Source organism: Pseudorasbora parva, chromosome 10, assembly GCF_024679245.1.
Source record: "Pseudorasbora parva isolate DD20220531a chromosome 10, ASM2467924v1, whole genome shotgun sequence".
Lineage (NCBI taxonomy): Eukaryota > Metazoa > Chordata > Actinopteri > Cypriniformes > Gobionidae > Pseudorasbora > Pseudorasbora parva.
This window is the reverse complement of record NC_090181.1, coordinates 31,807,593-31,832,321: the sequence shown is the minus strand read 5'-3', so window position 1 is coordinate 31,832,321 and position 24,729 is coordinate 31,807,593. Positions and strand designations below refer to the sequence as shown.

Genomic DNA, 24,729 nt, shown 5'->3' with positions numbered 1-24,729 from the left:
TGAAGTCACTGATGCAGAACTACTGATATAACGTCTGGACCCCTTTGACGTTCCACAAAAGAAAGAAATGTCTTACATGTTTGAAATATGATACTTACGGACTTGTAGACAAATTTTTATACAGTTTTCATAGGTTACATAAGATAACAATATATGTACCTGCAAACAAATGCTTCAAGAGATTTTCTCAGAACTGACGTCACTTTTCTGAGCAATTTTCCCCAATGATTTGAAACAACTGGGGAATTTAAGTAGATGTATGGACACGTTCCAAGATTCCAAAATCTTGAAATACTTTTTGTTTCAAATAAATGTCATTTGGCTTCGTATTTTGTCGTGTAATGCAATGAAATTCCTCATTTATTAGGTGTCTAAGTACATTTGTGGCCATATGTTATTGTGTTTGGTGCACCTTAGCAACCAAGTTACTGACATAACCTACTTTCTTTGACAGGCGTCTCACATTTATTCAAACCAGAAGGCATATATTAGTATGCTGAATTAAACTCTTGCTGAATATGAATTTGACCACTATATTTCAGGCCCCGGGTTGCCTTTTGCTAATGCCAGTGACCTCAATTGACATAGTTTGCAAACAGAGACTTCCGCCCCAGTGTCTGTAATGGCTTGCATCTCACCTATGCACAGTTTCCCACCGGTGCTGGTTTATGACTGCATCAGATGCGGTGCAAATTGTGGTCTGACCCTCTCCTACTCTGAAATTTCTAAGGATTGTGGGGGAAAGAGGACCGCATTTTTAAGTGACTCAGAATTGATGCACGTATGCAATTGACAGTAACACAATAAACGTAATCCCCCAAACCATTATGGCAGCGCAACGATCAATGTTTATTATATTGTTTGCAGTTTATAAACCTTTGTTCAGTTTATAATTTTATAATTTAAAGTCATTTCAAACTGGCATGATTTTATTTCATTCGTGGAACACAAAAGAGGAGATTTTGAAGAACGTTTGGGGTCCAAACTACATTGACCCCATTGACATTTATTGTAAGATAATAAAAAAAAAACCTTCGGCCCCACTTAATATTAAGCATCATTGACTGCTATGTACTTAAATACATAAGTACAATGTACTTATTGTACTTATCGTGTATTGAAAAACACCTTTCTTGCTATTGAGGTGGGTTATTGGTAAAGTTAGGGACATGTTTGGTGAAACACTCTAAAAAATGCTGGGTTAAAAACAACCCAAGTTGGGTTGAAAATGCACCGACCCAACAATTGGGTTGTTTTAACCCAATGGTTGAGTTGTTCTTACCCAGCAATTGGGTTGTCTTAAGCAACATTTAACTCAACCACTGGGTTAAAACAACTCAACCACTGGGTTAAAACAACTCAACCATTGGGTTAAAACAACTCAATTGTTGGGTCGGTGCATTTTCAACCCAACTTGGGTTGTTTTTAACCCAGCATTTTTTTAGAGTGTACGGGTAGGTTTAAGGGTGGGTTGAGATATCAACAGTGTAATTATCTCTGAAGTTGAGGACACTTAATATAAAGTGCGATCAAATCTTTTAAATTCCACTAAAGTTCATACAGGTTTAAAACGATATGACAACATATGAATTCCCTCTGTATGTTCATCATGGGCCATTGAACCGTTGGAAACGTGACGCAGGCCTCTGACCTACTTCTTGCTTCTCCTACTTTCATACTCATGAAAAGGATTTCAGTTACTCAACGTCCAGGAACGGGGGCTTTCGTAGTGACCCATATAAGACCACAAATTTGGAGACTCTTATTAAAGAGCTGAATCAGCAGTTTCCACGCAATGTATTGGTAATTTCTTTTTCATGATTATTTCATCATCCCTACTCTGGAATTTTTAGTACTGAAGGCATGTTGTGAAGATTTCTATTAGTGTTCATATTATCAATAAGCTTTAACATTTTTGAATGTGTTGCCATTAATTATGATGAATAATACGCTGCGAAAAATATTTTTTGTCTCATTTTCCAGTACAAATATCTAAAGATACATAAAGGGATAGTTGAATTCTGTCATCATTTACTCACCCTCAAGTTGTTCCAAACCTTGTTAAGGTAAAAAATGTTTAGGTAACACTATATTTTAACGGTCCCCTTTTGACATTCTGTTGACTAACTGACATTGCCACTATGTCATCTAACTCTCATTAGAGCATTAGTTGACTGCTTAATATCTGCTAACACTTTTACTTTAATACTCCCACATACACTCTACTAACTATAAGAATGTCGACTTATCTACTTGGCAATTTTAAGACAACTGATTTCTTCACTTTTAAGTTAAGTAATCTGAACACATTTTACAGTGAACGTTTTACTTATACGTCTACTAAGTATACCAAATACTAAGTACATTACTTTTTCCATTCTGTGGAAGTCAATGGCTACCGTCAAATGTTTGGTTTACCCGTATTCTTCAAAATATCTTCTTTTTTGTTCAGCAGAAAAAAGAAAAAATCATGTTTGGAAAAACTTAAGGGTGAGTAAATGATGATCAAGATACTTATAAGATAAGTTGATAACTTGAGAAGCAAAACGTCTTCAGATATTACATTTTGTTTGCTGAAAGATTTCTCAAAATGAAGTGAGTTTGTGTTTAAAACAAGATAAAACCACACTGTAAAACCCTTAATTACATTTCGATTGTTCTTAACTTGAAATGTCTGAGTACACTAATTCATACGTTTAACATAAAAATTGCATGTAACCTCAATGGGAACATTATTATTAGTAGGCCTATAAACTTAGCTAGTGCAAAAGCTAATTCAGAAAGTACTAACTTCTAATTTGCTAACATGTTAAGAACAGCATGGTATAGCACATGCTGAGTACAGCATTATAAAAGCATGCTCTCAAACCAAGAATCCTAGCTTAGAAATCTAGACGCACCCAAGCGGCAGCAAATTTAATCTGCCCGCATGTCGTCTAGGAACTCTCAATACCCTTCTGAGCTGTATTCCACTAACTCTTGCCGGACCAATCACATCGTGTATAGAGTCGGTGGGCGGGGCCATAATGACGACGGCCGAGTTGCGCTCGTGCTTCTAGTAAACACAGAAACTGGCGAACGGCGGCGGTCTTTCGAATCAGCTCTGACCGCGACTCTGGAAGACTTGGAGTTAAGCTTTTCTCTGAGAAAAGAACAAAGAACGGCACTGAAGTCATTCTTAAAAAGGGAAGATGTGTTCGGAGTTTAGCCGACCGGATACGGTGAATGTTTAATCTATCAACAAGGTCTATTTCACCTTTGTTGCTCTGGTTGGTGTAGCGCTATCCTATCGCGTGCAGAGGGAGTTTGAAAGACAACCGTTTATCCCGCCCCTCGGATTGAGCCCTGTCAGTGGTGAGTTTCCAGACCAAACATCTTGATGTGGGTCTGGCTTGTCAGGCTACAAGAATCCACTTGCCAACATGTAACTCTCCAAAAACCCACATTAACAGAAACTCTTCTACATTTCTACATTTACTCTCCTTTGGGAAAAGCATGCTGGGAAATAGAAATCCCAGCCCAGTTTCAGTTAAACTTAAGTTCATCTAAATGAAAAGAAAACATTTAATAAAACTCAAAACAATTAAACAGTTCAGTTTACTTCAAATATATCAGTTCTGTGAACTTGAAAAAGAAAGTGCTAAATAAAAGTTCATTTGATGGAACTAATTTGTTTAATTTAAGTTTGTCCTACTCAAAACAATTCATTAGTTTGAGCGTTAGGGTTTACAGTTCACACTGGCAGATATTTTTTCCTATTTTAATCATACTCTCACATTTCAAATAATTTATTAAATGATTCATCAGAAAAAGTGTGAATTAATACACTTAAATTTGGGAGCACTTAAAGTGTCATATTGCTTTGAACAGTGATTCTAAATTGTAATTGTTAAATTGTCGTGCAATAGTTAAATCCTCATTTGTCGTCACAGTGGTCATGCTCAGGGTTTTATTCTGCCCTCTCAGTAGGTGAAAATCAAATAATTGTGGTGAAATTACACATTCATGGGCCAACTGATACTGTCACAAAAAGATCTTCATTACAGGATGCTATTATTTCCTTTCATCAAAAACACAATGGCAAAATGAGGTCAGTGATTTGCTGAGTAGCATCCGTCCGTTGTGTGAATGATATGTCATCAGTCAGTTTGAAAGTATGTAAAAAAAAAAAACCTACACAGAGAGGATTCCCGCTCTGGGTGCCACTGCCGCCACATCAAATAAGAAGGCATAACTCTGACATAACTCTGGGTTTAGACACAGGGCACACATGATAGTACTGTACATTAATAGACCAAACATACAAACTAGTTGGAAACTTTGCAAAATGTTGCTGTATAATTTTTGATTGGTTGCAATTATTCAAAAATTAATGTTTCTATACATGTTGGTTTTAAGACATACTTTTCCAAATAAACTTATATTATACATAATAAAATGACAGATAATTAAAAAAAGAAAGTATAAACCGAATTCAGAATACTGACCAAAAAAAAAGAAGAAGCTGTCTATGCAAATGTGAACGGTTATGTGGGTGGTGAAAATAGGCCGTAGTTTGCACTGTAGATGCTCTTGCTCTCACCGCACAGAGACACTGTATCAGTGAAAGCCATCTATTAAGAACACTTCTCACGTTGATGCTGGGATAATCTACCATGCATCTGTATACCAGCCTACCACAGCAACTATGTAAGAAATAAGCGTGATGTAAGATTTTGTAGTGAGTGGTTTCGGCACGACGGAATTTCCCAAAAGAATCTTGAGTCGGCAAATGGCTTGATGATGGTCCATCACCATAGATAATCAACTTTCGTTATTGATATGGATGACATGGAATTGATAAAGAGTGCACTGCTTCATTTTTTTTCTGCGCATTTGCAATTACAAATATGTCGGTTACAAAAAATGTACAGATACATTGGAACATTCATTCATCGATCTCTGCATTGTTCGAACTGAATCTTAATCAAGTGAGAGTAATGTAAAGTGAGTAAAAGTAATCTGCCCTACAAAGCAAAAAGGCAGTAACTACGCAAAGTGCAGAACTGAGAAAAATGACTTTAAAGTTATCCTGTCATCCAGCCCAAGTAGTTGTAGGTAGATTACTGGACATGTGGATGTTTTGTTACTTTATATTAGCTTATTCTTTGTACATATCAATCCTCATTTTTAATTTGATATTTTACCCCCATTTTGGAGTTACTGTATTCTTGCTTTGTATTACTTACCCAAAACGTGGCACCATACCAAGGGAAAAGGCAGTAACAACAGATTCTCCAAAAACTATTTTGCCACAACTTGAGCTCTGGGTGTGTTAGATACTCTGTATTTGAAATATTTGGAACCATTTGTTTTCCTGAACATGGATATACCAAACCCAAACTAATTTGACCATTTTAGGTCAATATTTTTCACCCTGATCAATATATGTATATTGATGTCATAATATTTCATTGTATAGGGAATAACTTCAATTAGGTCCATGACAAAATAATGCAAAATAATGCAGGCCGCGAAGAAACTGTTTTAAGCTGAACAGACAACTGTCAAGTTAAAGAATAACTCTTGCAGCGATAGCTGTGTTTATGGACAGTTATATTCTATTCTATTCTATATATTATGTGTGTTCACCATGGAAACAGTAACTTCACTGCGCAGCAACATGGTTATTTTTTGTTAGGTAAAACATAACAAGAATACAGTATTGGATGTTACTGTACTCATGATTTGTTTTGCAGTTACTGTACAAACGACTACCATTTTTCTCCAAAACGACACACATTTGAGATGTTTGTCACAAAGTATGCTTTGAATGTCATGAAAATGATAACTCATTTTTGACCAAAAATCCAGCCACTGCCTTTTTGTTTTGTAGGGCAGTAATGATGTAACATTCCTTTTCCAGCCTGCAATTATGTCCTGCTTTTCCCCGTATATATAAAAGGTTTCATTTTGTCGAGAGCACAAAGCAGCATAGACATGTCGGTAAAACTTAGATGTCGACCGACAAGGTCTTTCTAATGGAATTGGTTCCCAAGGTCCCAAAGACCGCTTTCTGTGATGTCTTGTGGGTGCAAACCAACTAGCCATGAGATACAAGCATCCGAAAGGTCTTCTAAACAACTGTTTGCTTTGTCAATACATTAGAAAACAGGAAATTCATGTTCATTATCAATCAAAATTCTGCCTTATTTGACCGAAACTGGACATTTCATATATCCATCAAGAAAAATTGGCTTCAATCTATTTGGCACATTAGGATGACTATATAAAGCCTTCATAACAATGATGATGATGAGTTGCTTATTATTAAATGATACCAATTATTATTCACTTAGACAATACAACGGTCAACGGAGTTCTGTTTAGAACCTTGACTCAATTTTATAGAACACTTTATGTAAAAAGGGTTTTATATATGTAAGAAGAAATGTCTTAGCATAACACTTTCATGTTTAATGGGTCACTTCTTTTTTTCTAGTGAAAAGTATGTTCAGATGTTTAAGTCATAAAATGAAATTAAAGTTAAAAATGGCTTTAAAAATTGAATGAATTAAATCTATATAATTATCCATAATGATTCTTTTCTGACAGAGCCCTTTAAGGTTCTAAATGGAACTTTTTCTCCTAGTGCCATGATGAATGAAAAACCTCACTGATAAAGACATTCATTGTTCATTCAAGAGCATTAAACCGGTATAAATTTCCCCCCATGACCTCTGCTGTTCAACAAAAGTTTCCCGATATTTCTAAATGCATAAAACGTGAACAGACCAGATACGCCCAAACAAAGTTTCCGACTTAAACAAAATCCAAAATCTTGATAACTCACCCCAAAAGCATGATTTTTTTTGATTAATCATTTTCTTCCCACCAGTATTCAGTGAAATTAATCAGCATCCATGCCAACACAGACCGATCTTTAGCCCTTAAGTCAGATTACTGGCAATGATGGCAAAATGTAGGTCTAAACAAAGCACCCCTCACCTATCAAATGATCTGATGAAGGAATCCAGGTCAGCGGTAGGCCCTATTATCTATGCAATCACGATCAAGCATTGCATAAATACATGAGGAGAACGAGAAACATTTTCACTGTGAAAGAGAATAAGACGAGGGCATTAAAGATGTTTCTGAGCTTCTTCAACGCCAAATACATGGTGAGACAACCGAAACGAGAATCGCTTTTAGCGTAACTCTATTAGCTAGCATAATGCTAACACTATTGGTTTGTTTACAGCAATTGCTTCACTAAAGATTCATTTTAAAACTTTTTAGATTAAGTTAAATATAATATGCTGTGACAAAAAAGAGGCCTGAACTAAGAAATGGTTTGCTATTCTTGACAAATTGTCTTCATGGATGAATTTGAATGAAATATAATAACAGATAATGATCTTTATCTTAGGTTTTACTCTTTGCACTGGCAAGCCTCGCGTTTGCCAAACAAAAGCAGAAACAAATTTGTGACACTAGTTTGACGATTTCCGATGACTTCTATGGCTCTTCTTCGGAGGACATGGTGGGAAATGGCCACATCCACAACCTCTCACTATCTGCATGGACCTGGAAGTAAGTCACAGAGTCAAATGATACTTTCACCAAATTCACCAAAAAGATTTACAGAATGAGCTCCGTTTACCCTGTTGATAAAACAGCTAAAACTACCTGAAGCTGTTTGAATGGTCTTAGCTGGTTTAAGCTGGATGTTGCTGGTTTACGGTGGATGTAGCTGGTTTAAGATGCTGAAGCTTGTCTTCCAGCCTGGCCTTGCTGAAGTTCAATTGGTTTTAGCTGGTTAGGCAACTGATCTCCCAGCCTGACCATCTAAAGAAGTTGTCAAACCCCTCGAAAACCAGCCAGCTAAACCAGCCATGACCAGGCTGAAATCCCAGCTTAGGCTAGGCTGACCAAACGTCCTATTTTCCCAGGACATGTCCTATTTTTAGGTCCTGACCTGGCCCTTATATAACAATTGTCTGCAGAGGGGGCATACTTTAAATCTATTGAAATTAATAAGGAATATTTGAGTCTATAGCTTAGGCTGGTAGTTGGGTGTTTTTTTCAGCAGGGTAAAGTTTAACGTCAACGAAAATGATTTGCAATTCATTGCACACACGTAGTTTGATAATGTAGTACCGGCAATGTATTTCCATGTTTGGGATGTTAACATTAAGCTAGCTCTCATAGCAACTATGTAATATAAAGTGAAAGCATTTTAAGGTAGAGAAGGCCATGTGACGTCAATGTGAAACATCACGTAAAGCAGGTCTTGGTTTGGTCTGTGGGTTTTGTCTCTGGGTTTTGTATCTGTGAAAAACCACTTGTTTTCTCTGTTTTTAGACCTAAGATTTCACACGACAGAATACCACAGGTCATCTTTGAAGCCCAGTGCAATTCCGAATATTGCACCTTTCCTACTGGTGTGGATGAGAGACTGAACTCTCTTCCCATATATCAGGACGTCCTGGTGCTGAAACGGGACTCAAAGGACAAGAAGTGCTTCAGGGCAACTTTTGAAAGAGTAATAGTGGGCTGCACATGTGTTTGGGCCAAAAATTCCTAAATGCCTTGCATGTTTATGCTAGAATTATTTTATTTTTTTGTTCCAATGAAACTGAGACTTGTGCATTTTTAACAGATTTTAATTTATTTTGTTGGCGAAATTGTTCCTTTTTTATATATATATTTACATTATTAATTTAACAGGCATGTACGTGACATATTTATGTAAAATTCATTGTATTAGTATTGTAGCAACTCATAAAGTAATATGTTATACTTTCCTCAAAATAAAATCTTGATCTTATAATTTTCAAAAATATGCCATATTTTCATTATTGTAATAGCTTTTAAAACATAAAAAACAGTATTCTCTTACTGGAGTGTGTTGCGGCCATCAAAATCAAAATTTGTTTGAACAAAATACAATTAAGTTCTTCAGTGGGAATCTTTTCTTTGTACTTTTGTCAGTTAAATAAAGTTGAAAGAGAATTAATAAATCACAGATTTTTGATTTCATTTCATTTCTGGATAGCAAATAATACTCAATTGCAAAACACCATTACTGTCTCTCTACTCTTAGCCCATATATCAAGATATCCTGGTAATGAAACAGGATACGGACGACTGGAAGCTCTTCAGGGTGACTTTTGAAAGAGTAGAGGGATATATGAAAATACAGGCCAAATCGTTAGGTTACTCTGAAATGTGATAGACTATGGAAACACAAATTACATTACATCTGTTTTAAGGCTGGACCAATCACAGCTCAGCCCAACGTTCTTTAAGAACTGTCTTATTTATAAAGTGAACCTATTTATTTGTTCCAATAAAGGCGAGACTTGTGCATTTATTAATGAGTACTTCATTCATTAGGGCCCGAGCACCGAGGGTGTGAGGACCCTATTGCAACTGTTTGGTCTGTTATTCTTCTTCTCCAAAATGGATTGCATTTTTGAGGGCCTAAACATGCTCAAAAACGTATGAAACTTAAGATTGAACATTGGTCTGCGGAGTCTGCTCTGTATTTTCTATATGCAATATTCTCTGTATGCAATTGGATAGTCCTTCAACCAATCAGACCACAAGAGGCGTGATCAACGGGCAACGACCCATCGTTTGTCTAGCCGTCATCGTGTTAAACCTGCCAATAGCGTGCCAGGTGGATAAGCCAGTCTGTGATTGGTTTCCGCATAAGTGTACCAGAAGCAGTTTAGATGAATGTACAGGTTTCCAGACTGAGTTGCAAGACGAAATCAAATCGCCGGCAGATCAGGCTGGGTGTATCAGTCTAGCTATGTGTCACATACAATTCGGTACACACATGTAACAGCCCAATACCTAAGCTACAAAAAAGTCCCTGCGAGCAAAATCTGAAAGCCAAACAGAAAGTCAAATATTTTGAATTTTCTCAGCAAAATGTTTGCAGTTTTTGCCATTTCCAGACAGTGTACTTTAACAAACTACTCCTAGTGATTTAATCAGATCAACATTATATTTGGTAAGTATTATCTAAAGGCCTAAAAATCTGTGGCTCTCTGACAAAATGTAGATGCTTCGCCATAAAACAGGAAGTGTTGTTGTGAGGCATACGTATAGTCTGCAAAGGGGTGGTTGCATGCGATTTCACTTTTTTAGCTTTAGTTCAGATGTAATGTTGCTGCTTTAGCATAAACAATATCTGCAAAGTTACAGCGCTCAAAGTTCAATGCAAACAGAGATATTGTCTTAGTTATGCCAATTTATTGCCTACAAAAACGGCCGGTTTGGACTACAACGAGCTTCTTCCCGGGTTGGTGACATCATAAACCCTTGCTAGTCACCGCAGACGTGACTTCTGCCCGTAATGGTAAGGGGCGTGGCGTTTCCGGACAACCAGTGCTTGGCACTCCAGCCAATAAAAATACATGAAACTACATTTGGCCATCGCATTTTTCGCAGGGATGGGCTTCAGGAAGCAAACGAGCCGTTCAAAGGACAGTGGAGACAGCGGTGTGGAATAAAGGTAAAATATACGAAAAATACGGCACTAAAAAAATAAAATAATTAAGACATGTTATATTGCGCACCATAAACACAACCAAGCCTAGAAAAAAACCACGGAACCACCCCTTTAAACTTCACATGTACAGCAAGCCACTACTGTACTCTTCTTTGATAAAAGAAATTGTGCAAATTATACACATATTGTCAGAAAAAAAGTGCCAAATTTTTAATTAAAAACTACAATTAAAAACTGAACGTGTCTGGTCAATATAATGATTAAGTCACCGTGCAAGTGTCACAGCACTAAGCACTAACTGCAGGAGTCAGATAAATGAGCTGAGCTCTCGTGATGAGAGCTGAGGTAATCGCGACTACACTCGCGGCATACATTCACAACGCGATTTCAGTCTGGCGCGTTGCAGTTCATGCCTTGACAAGCTTAACTTTCATAGAAATTAATTTGAGAAGTTAAAAGACTTACATTGCTCAGCATAGCTCCGTTTAAATGAGTGCCTGTAGCTGCGAGCTGAGCTCTGAGTGTGATCTCCATCCCCCATGTGCGGGTTCAAAACATGCGGAAATGGCTCCCTCTGCTGGCTGTAGTCTTTAGCCTTTGGCCAAACATTCCTCCTTTGATGCAAATATCGTCAATTTGCATCATAGGAGGATTTTTTCCAGAAATAAAATGCATAAATCTCTTGTCTCAGGGGGATATGATGGGGGAAAGCCCAGTCATTTGAATATACTTCAGGGTTTCTACTGATACAAAGCCATATGCTAATCGCTGAAGTAACACTTTAAGTAGAAAAGTAACTGTCTGATTACATGTTTTTATTTTTATTTTTTTTATTTTTTTGGTTAAACATATCTGATATATAGTCAATTGAAATAATTTTATATTCTGGTGTGCACCCTGCTCAAGCGCAGACAGAAAACCATTATTCAGTGCTGGCTCAAACGTCTTGGACAATAAAAGAAACAGACCGCACTTTAGTGGGGAAAAACAGTCAATATTTTTCTGAAGTAGCAAAATTGATACTTTATATATAAAGCAACTAAATATGTTCTATTATATGTCAAATATGAGTTCATGTGGTTAATTAAAGAAATATTGGCTAGCAAAAATACGCTCTGAAGGTTGTCATTGTCTTATTGTATTTTTAAAAAAAACTTTGTTACTCTCTTATAATGTTGGTAAGATGAATTTTAAATGGATCCAATCTATGTTCAGTAAAAATAACTGCAGAAATAAGCTAGTGTAGCCTATAGTATGCAAGTGACAAATATCAGCATCTGTATCGGCCAGTTGTTGTTTGTTGAAATCGGTATTGGCCAAAAAAAATCCTATCGGTGCATTCCTAATTTGAATCTAAATTTTGTAATCTAATCTGATTACAATTACTTAATTTTGGGAATCTGATTACATAATCCATTAATCAGTTCTACCCAGCAATGTTGGAGGCAAAGTGCCTTAAAAAAATACAATTCTGAGAATACTGATGCCTAGTAAGAAGGAAAAAGTTGGTCATAAGGAAAAAAAACAGCAACAGTTGCATCATTTGCATGTCAGGACGTGGATGTGGTCTCTGCCATTCTACACTGCACAGCCCTTACAAACATTCCCCATGGTAACCTTAGGGTCTGACACAAACAGTTATTGGTAAAACAACAAATCTTTCCACTGATGACATGCAAAAGACCAAAACTAAAAAAGAGGATTTTTTTTCTTTTGAGACCTATTCTATCTGATTACAAAATCATAAAAAGTACACTGTAAAAAAAAGGCAAATTTTGAACTTTTGCAGTAGAATCGACTTGGATGTTTAAGTTATTTCAACTTAAATTATGTTAAACTGACTTTAAAAAATGAGTTACATCTTGTACAACTAATAAAAACAAGTTTAACATTTCTTAACTTATATTGATGAGTTAAAACAATGTAAAAACATGTTGTCATAACTTATTGAACATATCATTTTTTACAGTGTAGCTTGTCAGACAGCAAAATTCAGTGTAAATTTGCAGCTATCTTATTAATGAATAGTGGAATGAATAAGATTCCATAAAAATCATTACAGTAGGCAACATTTTTATAATTATTTGTTATGTGTGCTATTAGATGGGTGTAATGGGTAATATTATACATTTTTAATATTCAGCTTTCACAAAAACATACAATGACATTTAATATCAAACAGATTTTGTGGGTTAAAACACATCAGATCTTACATTGTAGAGGGTAAAACATTCAATTCTACAAGGCATTCATGTAAACGGAGCTATGCTGCGCAATGTAAGCGTTTTAACTTCTCAAATTGATTTCTATGAAAGTTAAGCTTCCAAAGGCATGAACTGAAAATGCGCCAGACTGAAAACGCGTTGTGAATGTATGCCGTGAGTGTAGTCGCGTTTACCTCAGCTCTCATCACGAGAGCTCATCAGCTCATTTATGACGTTAAATGTATTCTGACTTCTGCAGCTCATGCGGCGATGCGCTCGTTATATTGAACAGACACGTTCAGTATTTAATTGTAGTGTCTGTTCTATAACTCAGTCACAGTAATCCAGTAGCGGTGGCTTTGGGAGTGACCTCACAGTGCAGCAAAGCATTCTGGTAATTGTAGTCTTTCATCCTCATGAGACAAAAATACATTTTCGGTCTTTTCTCAGTCTAGAAGGCACCAAATTAAAAAATAATTTCACATTTCTACTACATTAATGACCCAGTTTAAATACAGATTCATCTTCCCAGCGCTGAAGTACCCCTTAAATTTTAATATGCTATGGAGTCAGTATTACAGTCCAAGAAGAGGATACTCATCTACTTTATCTAGCATAGCCAGGGCCTGCCTGCTTCCCAAAGTCTTCTGAATAGTTACAATTACAAAATAAATGTGTGCAAGTTTCACATTCAAGATTACAAAAAAAAAAGAACATTGTGGGGAGATGTCTTCTTTAAACTTATTAGGAAAAGCATTACATGGATTTAGGATATTTTTCTAATTTGAAGAAAAGTTGTGTAAATTTCAGAAGTGCTTTAGCAAACAACGGACACTTTCAGATATGTGTTATTACATTTCATATCCAAAATATTAACATCACCAATAACAAGTTTTGGAATCTGCCGGAACACTGAGTTGTAACTGAGTTTTCATAAGGTGAAGCAATATAGTGGAGATGCTTTCAAATGGGAGCCAAATGGGAGCCTAAAGAAGACTCAATCCCTGAGAGCGAGCAAGAAATTGCTGATAAGTATAAATCATTACAATTTAGTATGTCTGAAATAAAGACATTTCCCTTATCAAACCATTCTTAAAAGCAGTAGTGTGGAAAGAAATTATGTTTAAAGGGTTAGTTCACCCAAAAATTTAAATTACCCTAGGTCGTGAATTTATATAAAATAATACATTTAAATCATCATAGGTGTATCTTATTTTAGATGAAAACATTTCTAGAGATTACAGTTTGTAAAGTTTTAAATATGGATATTTTTCTTACACAAATGCATGGCTTCATTTTATAAGGCCTTTATTAACCCATCAGAGCCATGTGGATTACTTTTATGATGGATAGATGCACTTTTATGGACTTCAAAACAGAAACTGACATTAAAGCTTGGAAGAGCCAGTACATTTTTTTCATGTACAAACACTTCTTCTTTTTTTCTTCTTCTTCTTCTTACAGCTGTTCCCTTCAGGGGTCGCCACAGCGAATCATCTGCCTCCATCTAGTCCTATGCTCTGTATCCTCTTCTCTCAGACCAACTACCTTCATGTCCTCCTTCACTACATCCATAAACCTCCTCTTTGGTTTTCCTCTTGACCTCCTGCCTGGCAGCTCTAACCTCAGCATCCTTTTACCGATGTATACACTCTCCCTACTCTAAACATGTCCAAACCATCTCAACCTGGCCTTTCTAACTTTGTCTCCAAAGCATTTCACATGTGCTGTCCCTCTAATATACTCATTCCTGATCCTATCCATCCTTGTCACTCCCAAAGAGAACCTCAACATCTTCAGCTCTGCTACCTCCAGCTCTTCCTCAGTGCAACTGTCTCCAAACCATACAACATCGCTGGTCTCACTACTGTCCTGTATACCTTTCCTTTCATTCTTGCTGGTACTCTTTTATCACACAACAGACCTGACACTTTTCTCCACCCATTCCAACCTGCCTGCACACGCTTCTTCACCTCTTTTCCACACTCCGCATTGCTATCGACTGTTGACCGTAAGTATTTAAAATCCTCCAACTCCCTGTAACCTCACTGTTCCACGTGGTTCTCTCTTATTCACACACATGTATTCTGTCTTGCTGCGGCTAACCTTCAGTCCTCTTCTCTCCAGAGCAAACCTCCACCTCTCTAGACTTTCCTCCACCTGCTCCCTGCTCTCACTACATATCACAATGTCATCCACAAACATCATAGTCCATGGAGATTCCTGTCTGACCTCATCTGTCAGCCTGTCCATCTTCACCACAAACAAGAAGGGGCTCAGAGCCGATCCTTGATGCAGTCCCACATTCACCGTGAAGTCCTCTGTCTCACCTACGACACACACCTTACCACTGTCCTACTGCTCTCATACATATCCTGTACCACTCTAACATACTTCTCTGTTTGTATATATATATATATATATATATATATATATATATATATATATATATATATATATATATATATATATATATATATATATATATATATATATATATATATATATATCTCCGAATGTATTCGTTGTAAAGTAGAATGTCATAGGATGTCTTGATGGTGTTTAAATCATGGGCTAATTTAAATTTTGGGGTGAACTTAAATTCTGTTTGCTAGTGATTGCTTATGAAAATAGATAATTTGATAGGAAGTTTATATTTGAAGTCACATGATAGCTAACCCACCACACTTTTCAACAAACAGATTGGGGATATAAAATCATATAGAATTGGGCCAAGCAATGTTTTATCCAGGTGATTTTAAAAATAATAATATTACTGAAGTAGCCTACTCAAATCAAGAACAAAAATTAGCTTTCTATCGAAGGTAATGTATGATGTCATTGATAGGCCACATGGACACTGTCCTGGTTAAAATTGCTTAGCCTATTTCTCTGGATTTAAACATCCGTGGGAACATTTGGGATAATGTAAGTATATATATTACTGTTCTAGTGGTTTTTGGATATTTTTCCCCAACAAATCTTACATTGTAAAAAAAAAGTTCTGAAAAAGTTCTAATAATTGTTTTTCTTTTTATTCAGTAGTCCCCCTGCACCCCTCAAATGAACTTAAATAAGGGCCACTCAATATCTGAGCACAATTTGGGATTAACATACAAAAATATATTTTTTAGATATTTCGGTTGTGAAATATGTTGAGGTCGTTTCACAGCCAAGCCACTAAGTGGCGATATAAAGAATACAAAACGGAAGACATGTTGTCTTTTACTGCCATCCAGCGGGCGGGAGGTGCAATACATGCGGCAGCTTCATACATAAACAAACGTCAACCTGGGGATGGACAAAGTTGCCTGAATAACCATTTGATCACTACCTTAGATCACCATCCATCAAGATTTTATTACTTTTTTACACATTTATTTAGCGCTTAATGAAGGTTCTTTAGCTCTAGCCAATTGGATTCTGTAAACTTTTCCTTCTGTAACTTAACGTACACATTGTCAAACTGGATTTACAGTCGAGCTAACAGGCTAAAGGCAAGTATTACTTTAAAATAATATTTAGTATTAGGTCGAATGTTTTAAAGCTGTAAACTGTGGTTTTCAGTAATGCACGGTCATATTTTGACTGCTCGTTGTTAATTAGAATTTGCGCTAATGTTCTGAAATATTATATTTGTTCAGTGTAAGTTACCATGTGTTGTTTTTTTATTAGCTCAAGAGATTACGTAAAATAAATGGTATCTGGATTTTATATTTACCATGCTTTTACAGTGGTATTAACTACTATGACAATAAGCTGAAATGTTGAAAATAAATAATAATGAATAATTAGTGAATGAATGAGTCAGTGAATAAATCTAATTGTAATATACGTTGATTTTTGGCGTTTGTATTTATAGGTTTATTTTTCATAACACGTTCTATTGTATTGTATTGAAACCATCATTTTATTGATCTAACCATGCTAATAGTTAAATGATGCTTACTATGCAAGAACCATGGTTCATTTAAGGGGCTAACTGGACTTCCTATAACGTGCAAATACTATTTTTTGCTTTATTTTAGTCTCCCAGTGGATTTCCTGATATTGAATTCAACAGCGTTTGTAACATCCATATCCTGTAAATGGGGAACAGTGCGCTCAAAGCTCATTTGGAAACATCTCAGAAGACTGGAGTCTTTCAGTTGACCGGAAAGAGTTTGACTGAGGTACTAATAGGCTTGTGGTAATCACATTCTTCTCTCAGATGCACTTAGCAGCAACAACGTCCTCATGGATTATTGACAGCTCATGTGTTTTTGTTTATATAGTTCCCAGAGGAGCTGCAGAAACTCACCGCAAATTTGCGGACAGTTGATCTGTCCAACAACAAAATCGAGGTGCTTCCAGAATTCATAGGAGGCTTTCAGCAACTCAAGAGTCTTACCATAAGCAGCAATAAACTAAGTAAGGGATGACAAATAGCTACATAAATATTTTTTTCCCCGCTTTTGTACATTAAGTATGTCTGTTGTGATCAGCTAATGAGAAATGAGTATTCACCTGCCAAACTGTTGAATATTGAATAGGCTTGATAGTATGTTACAGTGACAATTTAAACATTTTTGGGTAATTGACACCTACCATGTCTATAGACTTTTTATTAATATATTGAATACATTTATATTGCTAATTCTTAAAGGGGACCTATAATGCAAAGTTTAAAAATGCAAAGTTTGAAGACAGATGTTTGTCCACACTGTGTGTAAACAAGCAACCTATAATGGTAAAAATCCACCTGAAACTTTAAAAAAAAAATCCCCATCAGTCATTAGCAATCTCTCATAACGCGCTGTTGCATATTTTACCCTGCCTATGACTGAGAGAGAAACACAGAGACCACCATATATATATATATATATATATATATATATATATATATATATATATGTATATATGTATGTATATGTATGTATATATGTATGTATATGTATGTATATATATATATACACACACATACATATATATATATATATATATATACATACATACATACATACATACATACATACATACATACATATATATATATATATATATATATATATATATATATATATATATATATATATATATATATATATATATATATATATATATATATATATATATATATATATATATGGTCTCTGTGTTTCTCTCTGTCATAGGCAGGGTAAAATATGCAACAGCGCGTTATGAGAGATTGCTAATGACTGATGGGGATTTTTTTTTTAAAGTTTCAGGTGGATTTTTTTTTTCAGATATATATATATACTGTACAGGCCAAAAGTTTGGAAACATTACTATTTGTAATGTTTTTGAAAGAAGTTTCTTCTGCTCATCAAGCCTGCATTTATTTAATCAAAAATAGATTTTTTTTATTTTATTTTTTATATTGTGATATATTATTACAATTTAAAATATTTGGTTTTCAATTTATTATACTTTAAATTATCATTTATTTCTGTAATGCAAAACTGAATTCTCAGGATCTTTACTCCCGTCTTCAGTGTCACATGATCCTTCAGAAATCATTCTAATATTCAGATTTATTATGAGTGTTGGAAACAGTTCTGCTGCCTAATATATTTGATGAATAAAAGGTTCAAAAGAACTGCATTTATTCAAAATAAAAACATAATTTCAAATAATATAAATCTCCTTTACTATAAATTTTTATAAATTTTACAGATCCTTGCTGAATAAAATTATTGATTTTTTTTTTGTTTTAAAAAAGAAAGAAAAAAAATGACTGACCCCAAATGACTGACACAAAAACACACATTTTAAACCATAAACTTTTTTTTTGTTACTTTTTATTCATCAAAGTATTATAAAAAAGTATCAGAGGTTATGAATTTTTTTTCAGCAGAACTGTATCCATCTTTAAAAATGAATCATCATATTAGAATGATTTCTGAAGGATCATGTGACACTGAAGGCTGGAGGAATGACACTGAAAATTCAGCTTTGCATCACAGAAATAAATCATCATTTAAAGTATAATAAATTAAAAACCAAAATTTTTAAATTGTAATAATATTTATTATTACAATTTAAAATAATTGGTTTTCAATATTAATTTTTTTCTGTATTTTTGATCAAATAAATGCAGGCTTGATGAGCAGAAGAAACTTCTTTCAAAAACATTACAAATAGTAATGTGTCCAAACTTTTGGCCTGTACTGTATGAATATATACTTTGTCCTCAAAGTTGATGTGCTAGAAGCAGGATAAATGGGCAAGCATTAGGATTTGAGCGAGTTTGACAAGGGCCAAATTTTCATGGCTAGACAACTGGGTTAGAGCATCTCCAAAACTGCAGCTCTTGTGGGGTGTTCCCGGTCTGCAGTGGTCAGTATCTATCAAAAGTGGTTCAAGGAACAAACAGTGGTGAACCGGCGACAGGGTCATGGGCGGCCAAGGCTCATTGATGCATTGATGCAGCGAAGGCTGGCCTGTGTTCAAACAAACAATAAAAGCTACTGTAGCACAAATTACACAAAAAGTTAATGCTAGTTTTGATAAAAAGGTGTCAGAATACAAAGTCCATCACAGTTTGTTGCGTATGGTGCTGAATAGCCTCAGACCAGTCAGAGTGCCCATGCTGACCCCTATTCACCACCGAAAGCAACAACAGTGGACATGTGAGCATCAGAACTGGACCATGGAGCAGTGGAAAAAGGTGGCCTGGTCTGATGAATCACGTTTTCTTTTACATCACTTGGATGGCAGGGTACATGTGTGTTGCTTACATGAGGAACACATGGCACCAGGATGCACTATGGGAAGAAGGCAAGCCAGCGGAGGCAGTGTGATGCTTTGGCCAATGTTCTGCTGGGAAACCTTGGGTCCTGCCATCCATGTGGATGTTACTTTGACACGCACCACCAACCTAAGCACTGTTGCAGACCATGTACACTCTTTTATGGAAACGGTATTCCCTGCTGGCTGTGGCCTCTTTCAGCAGGATAATGAGACTGCCACAAAGCAAAAATGGTTCAGGAATAGTTTGAGGAGCACAACGAGTTTGAGGTGTTGACTTGGCCTCCAAATTCCCCAGATCTCAATCCAATCGAGCATCTGTGGGGTGTGCTGAACAAACAAGTTTAATCCATGGAGGCCCCACCTGACAACTTACAGGACTTAAAAGATCTGCTGCTAACATTTTGATGTCAGACACCACAGCACACCTTCAGGGCTCTAGTGGAATTCATGCATCGATGGGTCAGGGCTGTTTTGGCAGCAAAAGGGTGACCAACACAATATTAGGATATTAGGTCATAATTTTATGTCTGATCGGTGTATAAATACACAGTAAGTAAAGAAGTATTTAGTTTTTGCATCTTAGTCTCCTCTAGTGTGTTCACAGTAAATTAAACTCATATTATTGGAAAAAAACTGGTATTCATATTACTCATATTATTGGTTTTCTATTATATGAACCCTTAAGCACTCCATTAATGTGTGATTTTTTTAAAAACATTTAAAAAAATGTTTTATGTGTGCAGCCAGTCTACCAAATGATATCGGGAAACTCAAGAAGCTGGAGACTCTTATTTTAAATGGGAACCAGTTAAAGCATCTTCCTGCATCGGTGGGTCAACTGAAGTCCTTGCGCACCCTGAACCTGTCTGGGAATCACTTCAAGGAGTTCCCCAGTGGACTTGGCAGCCTTCGCCATCTCGATGTTCTTGATCTGTCCAAGAATCAGATCCATGTGGTTCCTGCAGAGGTGGCCGAACTGCAAGCCATTGAAATCAACCTCAATCAGAACCAGGTGAGTTTTTAGTTCATTGCCGTTCAGGAAATGTAATGTTATAGGGGTGTCAGGGTGACTTTTTGCACTGTGTTTGTTCTGTTTCAGATTTCAACCCTGACTCCAGAGGTGTCTCGTGCTCCCAGACTGAAGGTCTTACGGCTGGAGGAGAACTGTCTGGAGCTCTCCTCTATCCCCATCTCTATCCTCACTGAATCCCAAGTGTCCCTGCTGTCTGTGGAGGGCAACCTGTTTGAAGTGAAACAAATGCGTGACCTAGAAGGATATGACAAAGTAAGTCATGACAAGTAATCTCTGGTTTCATAAAGAGACATTAGCATCAATGGAACCTTTCCATTCCACTAAGAGAAATGTGAAGTACTATTCACTGAACGGTTCTTTGGGCAACCAAAAATGTTCTTGCTAAGTAATTCCCCTTTTCGAACCTTTAATTTTATAGATTTAAACCTTAATTCTTTTATAAGAAGGCATAATACACATTTACATAAAATTGTTTTCAGGTTATATTCCAGGTCCAATGTTAACTGTCAGCTTAGTTTTGTACGTCTCATCCTCTGTAAATACAACTTTTTTCCAAGATACCACATTTTTTGTTTCAATGTAAAACAAAACTAGTCTAAGTATTTATTTTTTAAACAAAGTCAAATCCCACACAATCTAAGCCATCATTTCAGCATGGTGTAATAAGAAATTCCAAGAAATCTGATTAAATACTGATTTATTTATATTATACAGCTGACACAATACAACTCGCCTCTAAGTTACCTGGAATTTAAAAAATAAAGAAAAAACGTCAGCTCTTCCTCCACATATAATTCACAATTGAAGGGTTAGTTCACCCAAAATAAAACTTATGTCATTAATGACTCTATGACCCTAATGTCGTTCAACACCCGTAAGACCTCCGTTCATCATATTTAGTCCGAGGGCGTATGCAAGTGTATGCACACTATACTGTCCATGTCCAGAAAGGGAATAAAAACATCATCAAAGTAGTCCATATGTGTCATCAGTTAGTTAATTAGAATCTCTTGAAACATCGAAAATACATTTTGGTCCAAAAATAACAAAAAATATGTCTTTATTTGTTTCTTCTGCTGAACACAAAGGAAGATATTTGGAAGAATGTTTGTATATAAGCCGATCTTAGGCCCCATTGACTACCATAGTAGGGAAAAAAATACTATGGTAGTGAATGGGGCTCAAAATCTGCTTTTAAACAAACATTCTTCCAAATATCTTCCTTTGTGTTCAGCAGATGAAAGAAATTCATGCAGGTTTGGAACAACTTGAGGGAGAGTAAACCATGACAGAATTTTCATTTTTGCATGAACTAACCCTTTAAAATGCCCTTTTTCCTTTACAGAGTTATATAATGATGACTTGCTTTTATCTTTGCTTTGCTTAGTACATGGAACGTTTCACTGCAACCAAGAAGAAATTTGCGTGATCAGAGGCTTCCTGCACCTGTCCTCTGCGCTGGGCTTGGCGTAGAGAGGTTTCAGCTCTGACCGCACATGTAAATGGAGCGACGGGAATGAAAAAAAGGTCAGGATTGCTTCACAGCGATGGCCTGCTGCTCATCACCGTTACAGTACAGAGAGCACTTGTATGAATTACTCTAAGAACCGTGCATCACCCTTTCTTTTGCAAAGATTTTATAAACTCAAATATAGTGCTGACTCTGCTTTATGAGGACATTAACACTGGAGAATGATTTATTGTATATTTGAGCGCACTTATGCCATGTCTGAACTAACATATTATACGTCCTGTACCCTTTTGCAATGCATTTATTGATCCATATTATTGCTTTAAAGTATCGCTAACAGTTAAATAGACATTTCTATCTCTTATAGGATTTTGTTCCCATCTTATATTTTTGTCATTATTTGATTAAACACATTTATTTAAACTTTATTTAATCTATTAACAGTATTTTGATTGAACTGTGATCTCGAAACTTCCGTTAGAGAATATTTGGTGTGATATTTATGAAGTAGCAATTTTTTTCTGACATCAAAGGCTGCATACGAGTCTTAATGTTGATTACAGTCAATGAAATGAATGCCAGTGGATATTTAAAGTGTTAAGACAACACAATGTTCAGTTTGAATTTGCTTTTACACATTTATACATCCTGCATGTTTGCTTTTCTTAAAAGTGCATAACCAGAAAAGCATTTTGGTAAAGGATTTTCAAGCTGTTTTTGAGACTTCAAATCAAATTCTGTTCATGTATACATGTTCATCTATTACTGAAACACTTGAATGTCAACTGTGGTCCTCTGTTTAACTGTAAGTGCTTTTAAATATATGCACACTACTGGAAATGGGTTGATTGCAAATATCTAAAGATGTCATTATGCAATTGGAATTATAACAAAAGCAGACATGGTTAGCTTTTACTTTTATGTCTTCTCAATGTACTGTCTTAAATTATTTTGATGCTATATCATTTAGCCAAAATTTACAGCTTGTATTAAAATGACAATGTCATGCAATTGTCAAGCAAATTACACCTGAATGTCCTCCTCAGGATTAATAAAGTATATCTATCTACCTGTATAGTATTTATACTCGTGATTACTGATACGCCACGGCTACCAACTTGCAGTTTTGTATATGTAGTTCATATATAACACAACTCATGACTATATTGCCAAAAGCATTGGGACACCCCTCCAAATTATTGAATTCGGGTCTTCCAATCACTTCCATGGCCAAAGGTGTATAAATTTAAGCACCTAGGCATGCAGATGCTTCTACAAACATTTGGTCGCTCAGGGAATTCAAGCGTGATACCGTGATAGTTTGACACCTGTGCAATAAGTCCATTTGTGGAATTTCCTTACTACTAAATATTCCTTTGTCAACTGTTAGTGGTATTATAACAAAGTGGAAGGAATTGGGAATAACAGCAGCTCAGCCACGAAGTGGTAGGCCACGTAAAATCACAGACTGGGGTCAGCGCATGCTGAGGAGCAGAGTGAGCAGAAGTCACTAACTTTCTGCGGAGTCAATAGCTACAGCCCTCCAAACTTCATGTGGCCTTCAGATTAACTCAAGAACAGTTCACAGAGAGCTTCATGGAATTGGTTTCCTTGGCTGAGCAGCTGCATCCAACCCTTACATTACCAAGTCTTATTAGTTTTCTGCAAAATTGAAAATTATGTGTGATTAAAAAAGTATCTGCCAAATGCGCTCAAAAAAATCTACTTAATTCAAAACGGAAGTCTTCTTAACTTATTGACAAATATTTGTTCTTGTTTTAAGCATTAATTCACGTAATTTTGTTACATTTTTCAAGAATTTTTTAAAAATTTGCATCTTTATGAATAGCTTTTTAAATTTAAGACTTTTTCACTGAGTTAAACCCGCAAAAACCCTTTGACATCTTCACCTTCACCCTTTATTTAAATATTATTGAAGATTTACATTTATTAAGTGAAGTAGTGCTTGGTCTCAATATGTTTATTTGTGATAGTGAAATGAATGAATGAAACATGTCAAATTGTGCTGATATCATTTTTGCCCACTCTCATAAATGCAAAAACGAGAGTAACAATAACTTATGACATGTTTTTACTTTGCTTTAACTCATCAAAATAAATAATTTTCCTTTTTTAAGCTATACAAGATTTAACTTATTTTTTAAAGTCAGTTTAATGTAAATTCAGTTGATATGACAAACAAGTTGATTGTACAAGGAAGTGTATGTAAGATTGTGGCAAAAACTAGAGCAGAGCTGGCAACCCAGATACTCAAACACTACTGACTTCGTGATAGGTCGATAGATGGAGGGCGGAGCTTCAGGACAAAACACATGTCAACATCAGTTGAGGATAACTATGTTTAAATGACAATATCCTGGCCAGATTACTGTTGTTACTGATATAAGTATTTGAAATTAACATGATTTCTTAATGTCTAGTGACATAGAGCCATTTTATGATTAATTTAAATACATTTCTTACATACAGTTCCTCTAAGGCAGCAACTTTTTTTTTTTTTACAGTGATGTTGTAGTCAATGTACACTTTTTCCTGTAAGCTTTTTGTATGCATTGTTTGTTTTGCATAGTAAAAAAATGCCTTGAGTGTTTTGTTCTTCCTTCATATTTAAAAGATATAAAATATTTCCCTTATATTTGTAAAGGACAATACTATGACCCTCACTGCATTATTTGTGCAATGATTATACGACTGCATTACAGAATTACTCCCCATTGTCTCTTTTTTAAGTTAACCCATGACA

At 35.8% G+C, this 24,729-nt stretch overlaps 2 protein-coding genes across 2 annotated transcripts; both read left to right on the top strand.

Annotated features, from left to right (window-relative positions):
* The first annotated feature begins 7,055 nt into the window (after positions 1–7,055).
* Positions 7,056–8,784, top strand: il17a/f2 (interleukin 17a/f2). Its single transcript, XM_067454658.1, has 3 exons — positions 7,056–7,160; positions 7,409–7,572; positions 8,344–8,784. The coding sequence occupies exons 1-3, from the start codon at positions 7,071–7,073 to the stop codon at positions 8,564–8,566; spliced, it is 477 nt and encodes a 158-aa protein (XP_067310759.1). The 5' UTR covers positions 7,056–7,070; the 3' UTR covers positions 8,567–8,784.
* A 7,169-nt stretch (positions 8,785–15,953) lies between these two features.
* Positions 15,954–23,040, top strand: lrrc57 (leucine rich repeat containing 57). The gene is made up of 6 exons (XM_067455882.1): positions 15,954–16,205; positions 16,737–16,880; positions 16,983–17,118; positions 20,205–20,473; positions 20,561–20,746; positions 21,882–23,040. Exons 2-6 carry the CDS (start codon positions 16,797–16,799, stop codon positions 21,921–21,923), a joined length of 717 nt encoding a protein of 238 aa, XP_067311983.1. The 5' UTR covers positions 15,954–16,205; positions 16,737–16,796; the 3' UTR covers positions 21,924–23,040.
* The last annotated feature ends 1,689 nt before the right edge of the window (positions 23,041–24,729 follow it).

Bases quoted from the DNA above. Each gene is read 5' to 3' on its own strand.
- il17a/f2 (XM_067454658.1), top strand. From the start codon at position 7,071: ATGAGGAGAACGAGAAACATTTTCACTGTGAAAGAGAATAAGACGAGG. The intron at 7,161-7,408 runs GTGAGACAACCG...TCTTTATCTTAG, and splicing joins TCTTCAACGCCAAATACATG to GTTTTACTCTTTGCACTGGC. The intron at 7,573-8,343 runs GTAAGTCACAGA...CTCTGTTTTTAG, and splicing joins CTATCTGCATGGACCTGGAA to ACCTAAGATTTCACACGACA.
- lrrc57 (XM_067455882.1), top strand. From the start codon at position 16,797: ATGGGGAACAGTGCGCTCAAAGCTCATTTGGAAACATCTCAGAAGACT. The intron at 16,881-16,982 runs GTACTAATAGGC...TTGTTTATATAG, and splicing joins CCGGAAAGAGTTTGACTGAG to TTCCCAGAGGAGCTGCAGAA. The intron at 20,747-21,881 runs GTAAGTCATGAC...TGCTTTGCTTAG, and splicing joins ACCTAGAAGGATATGACAAA to TACATGGAACGTTTCACTGC.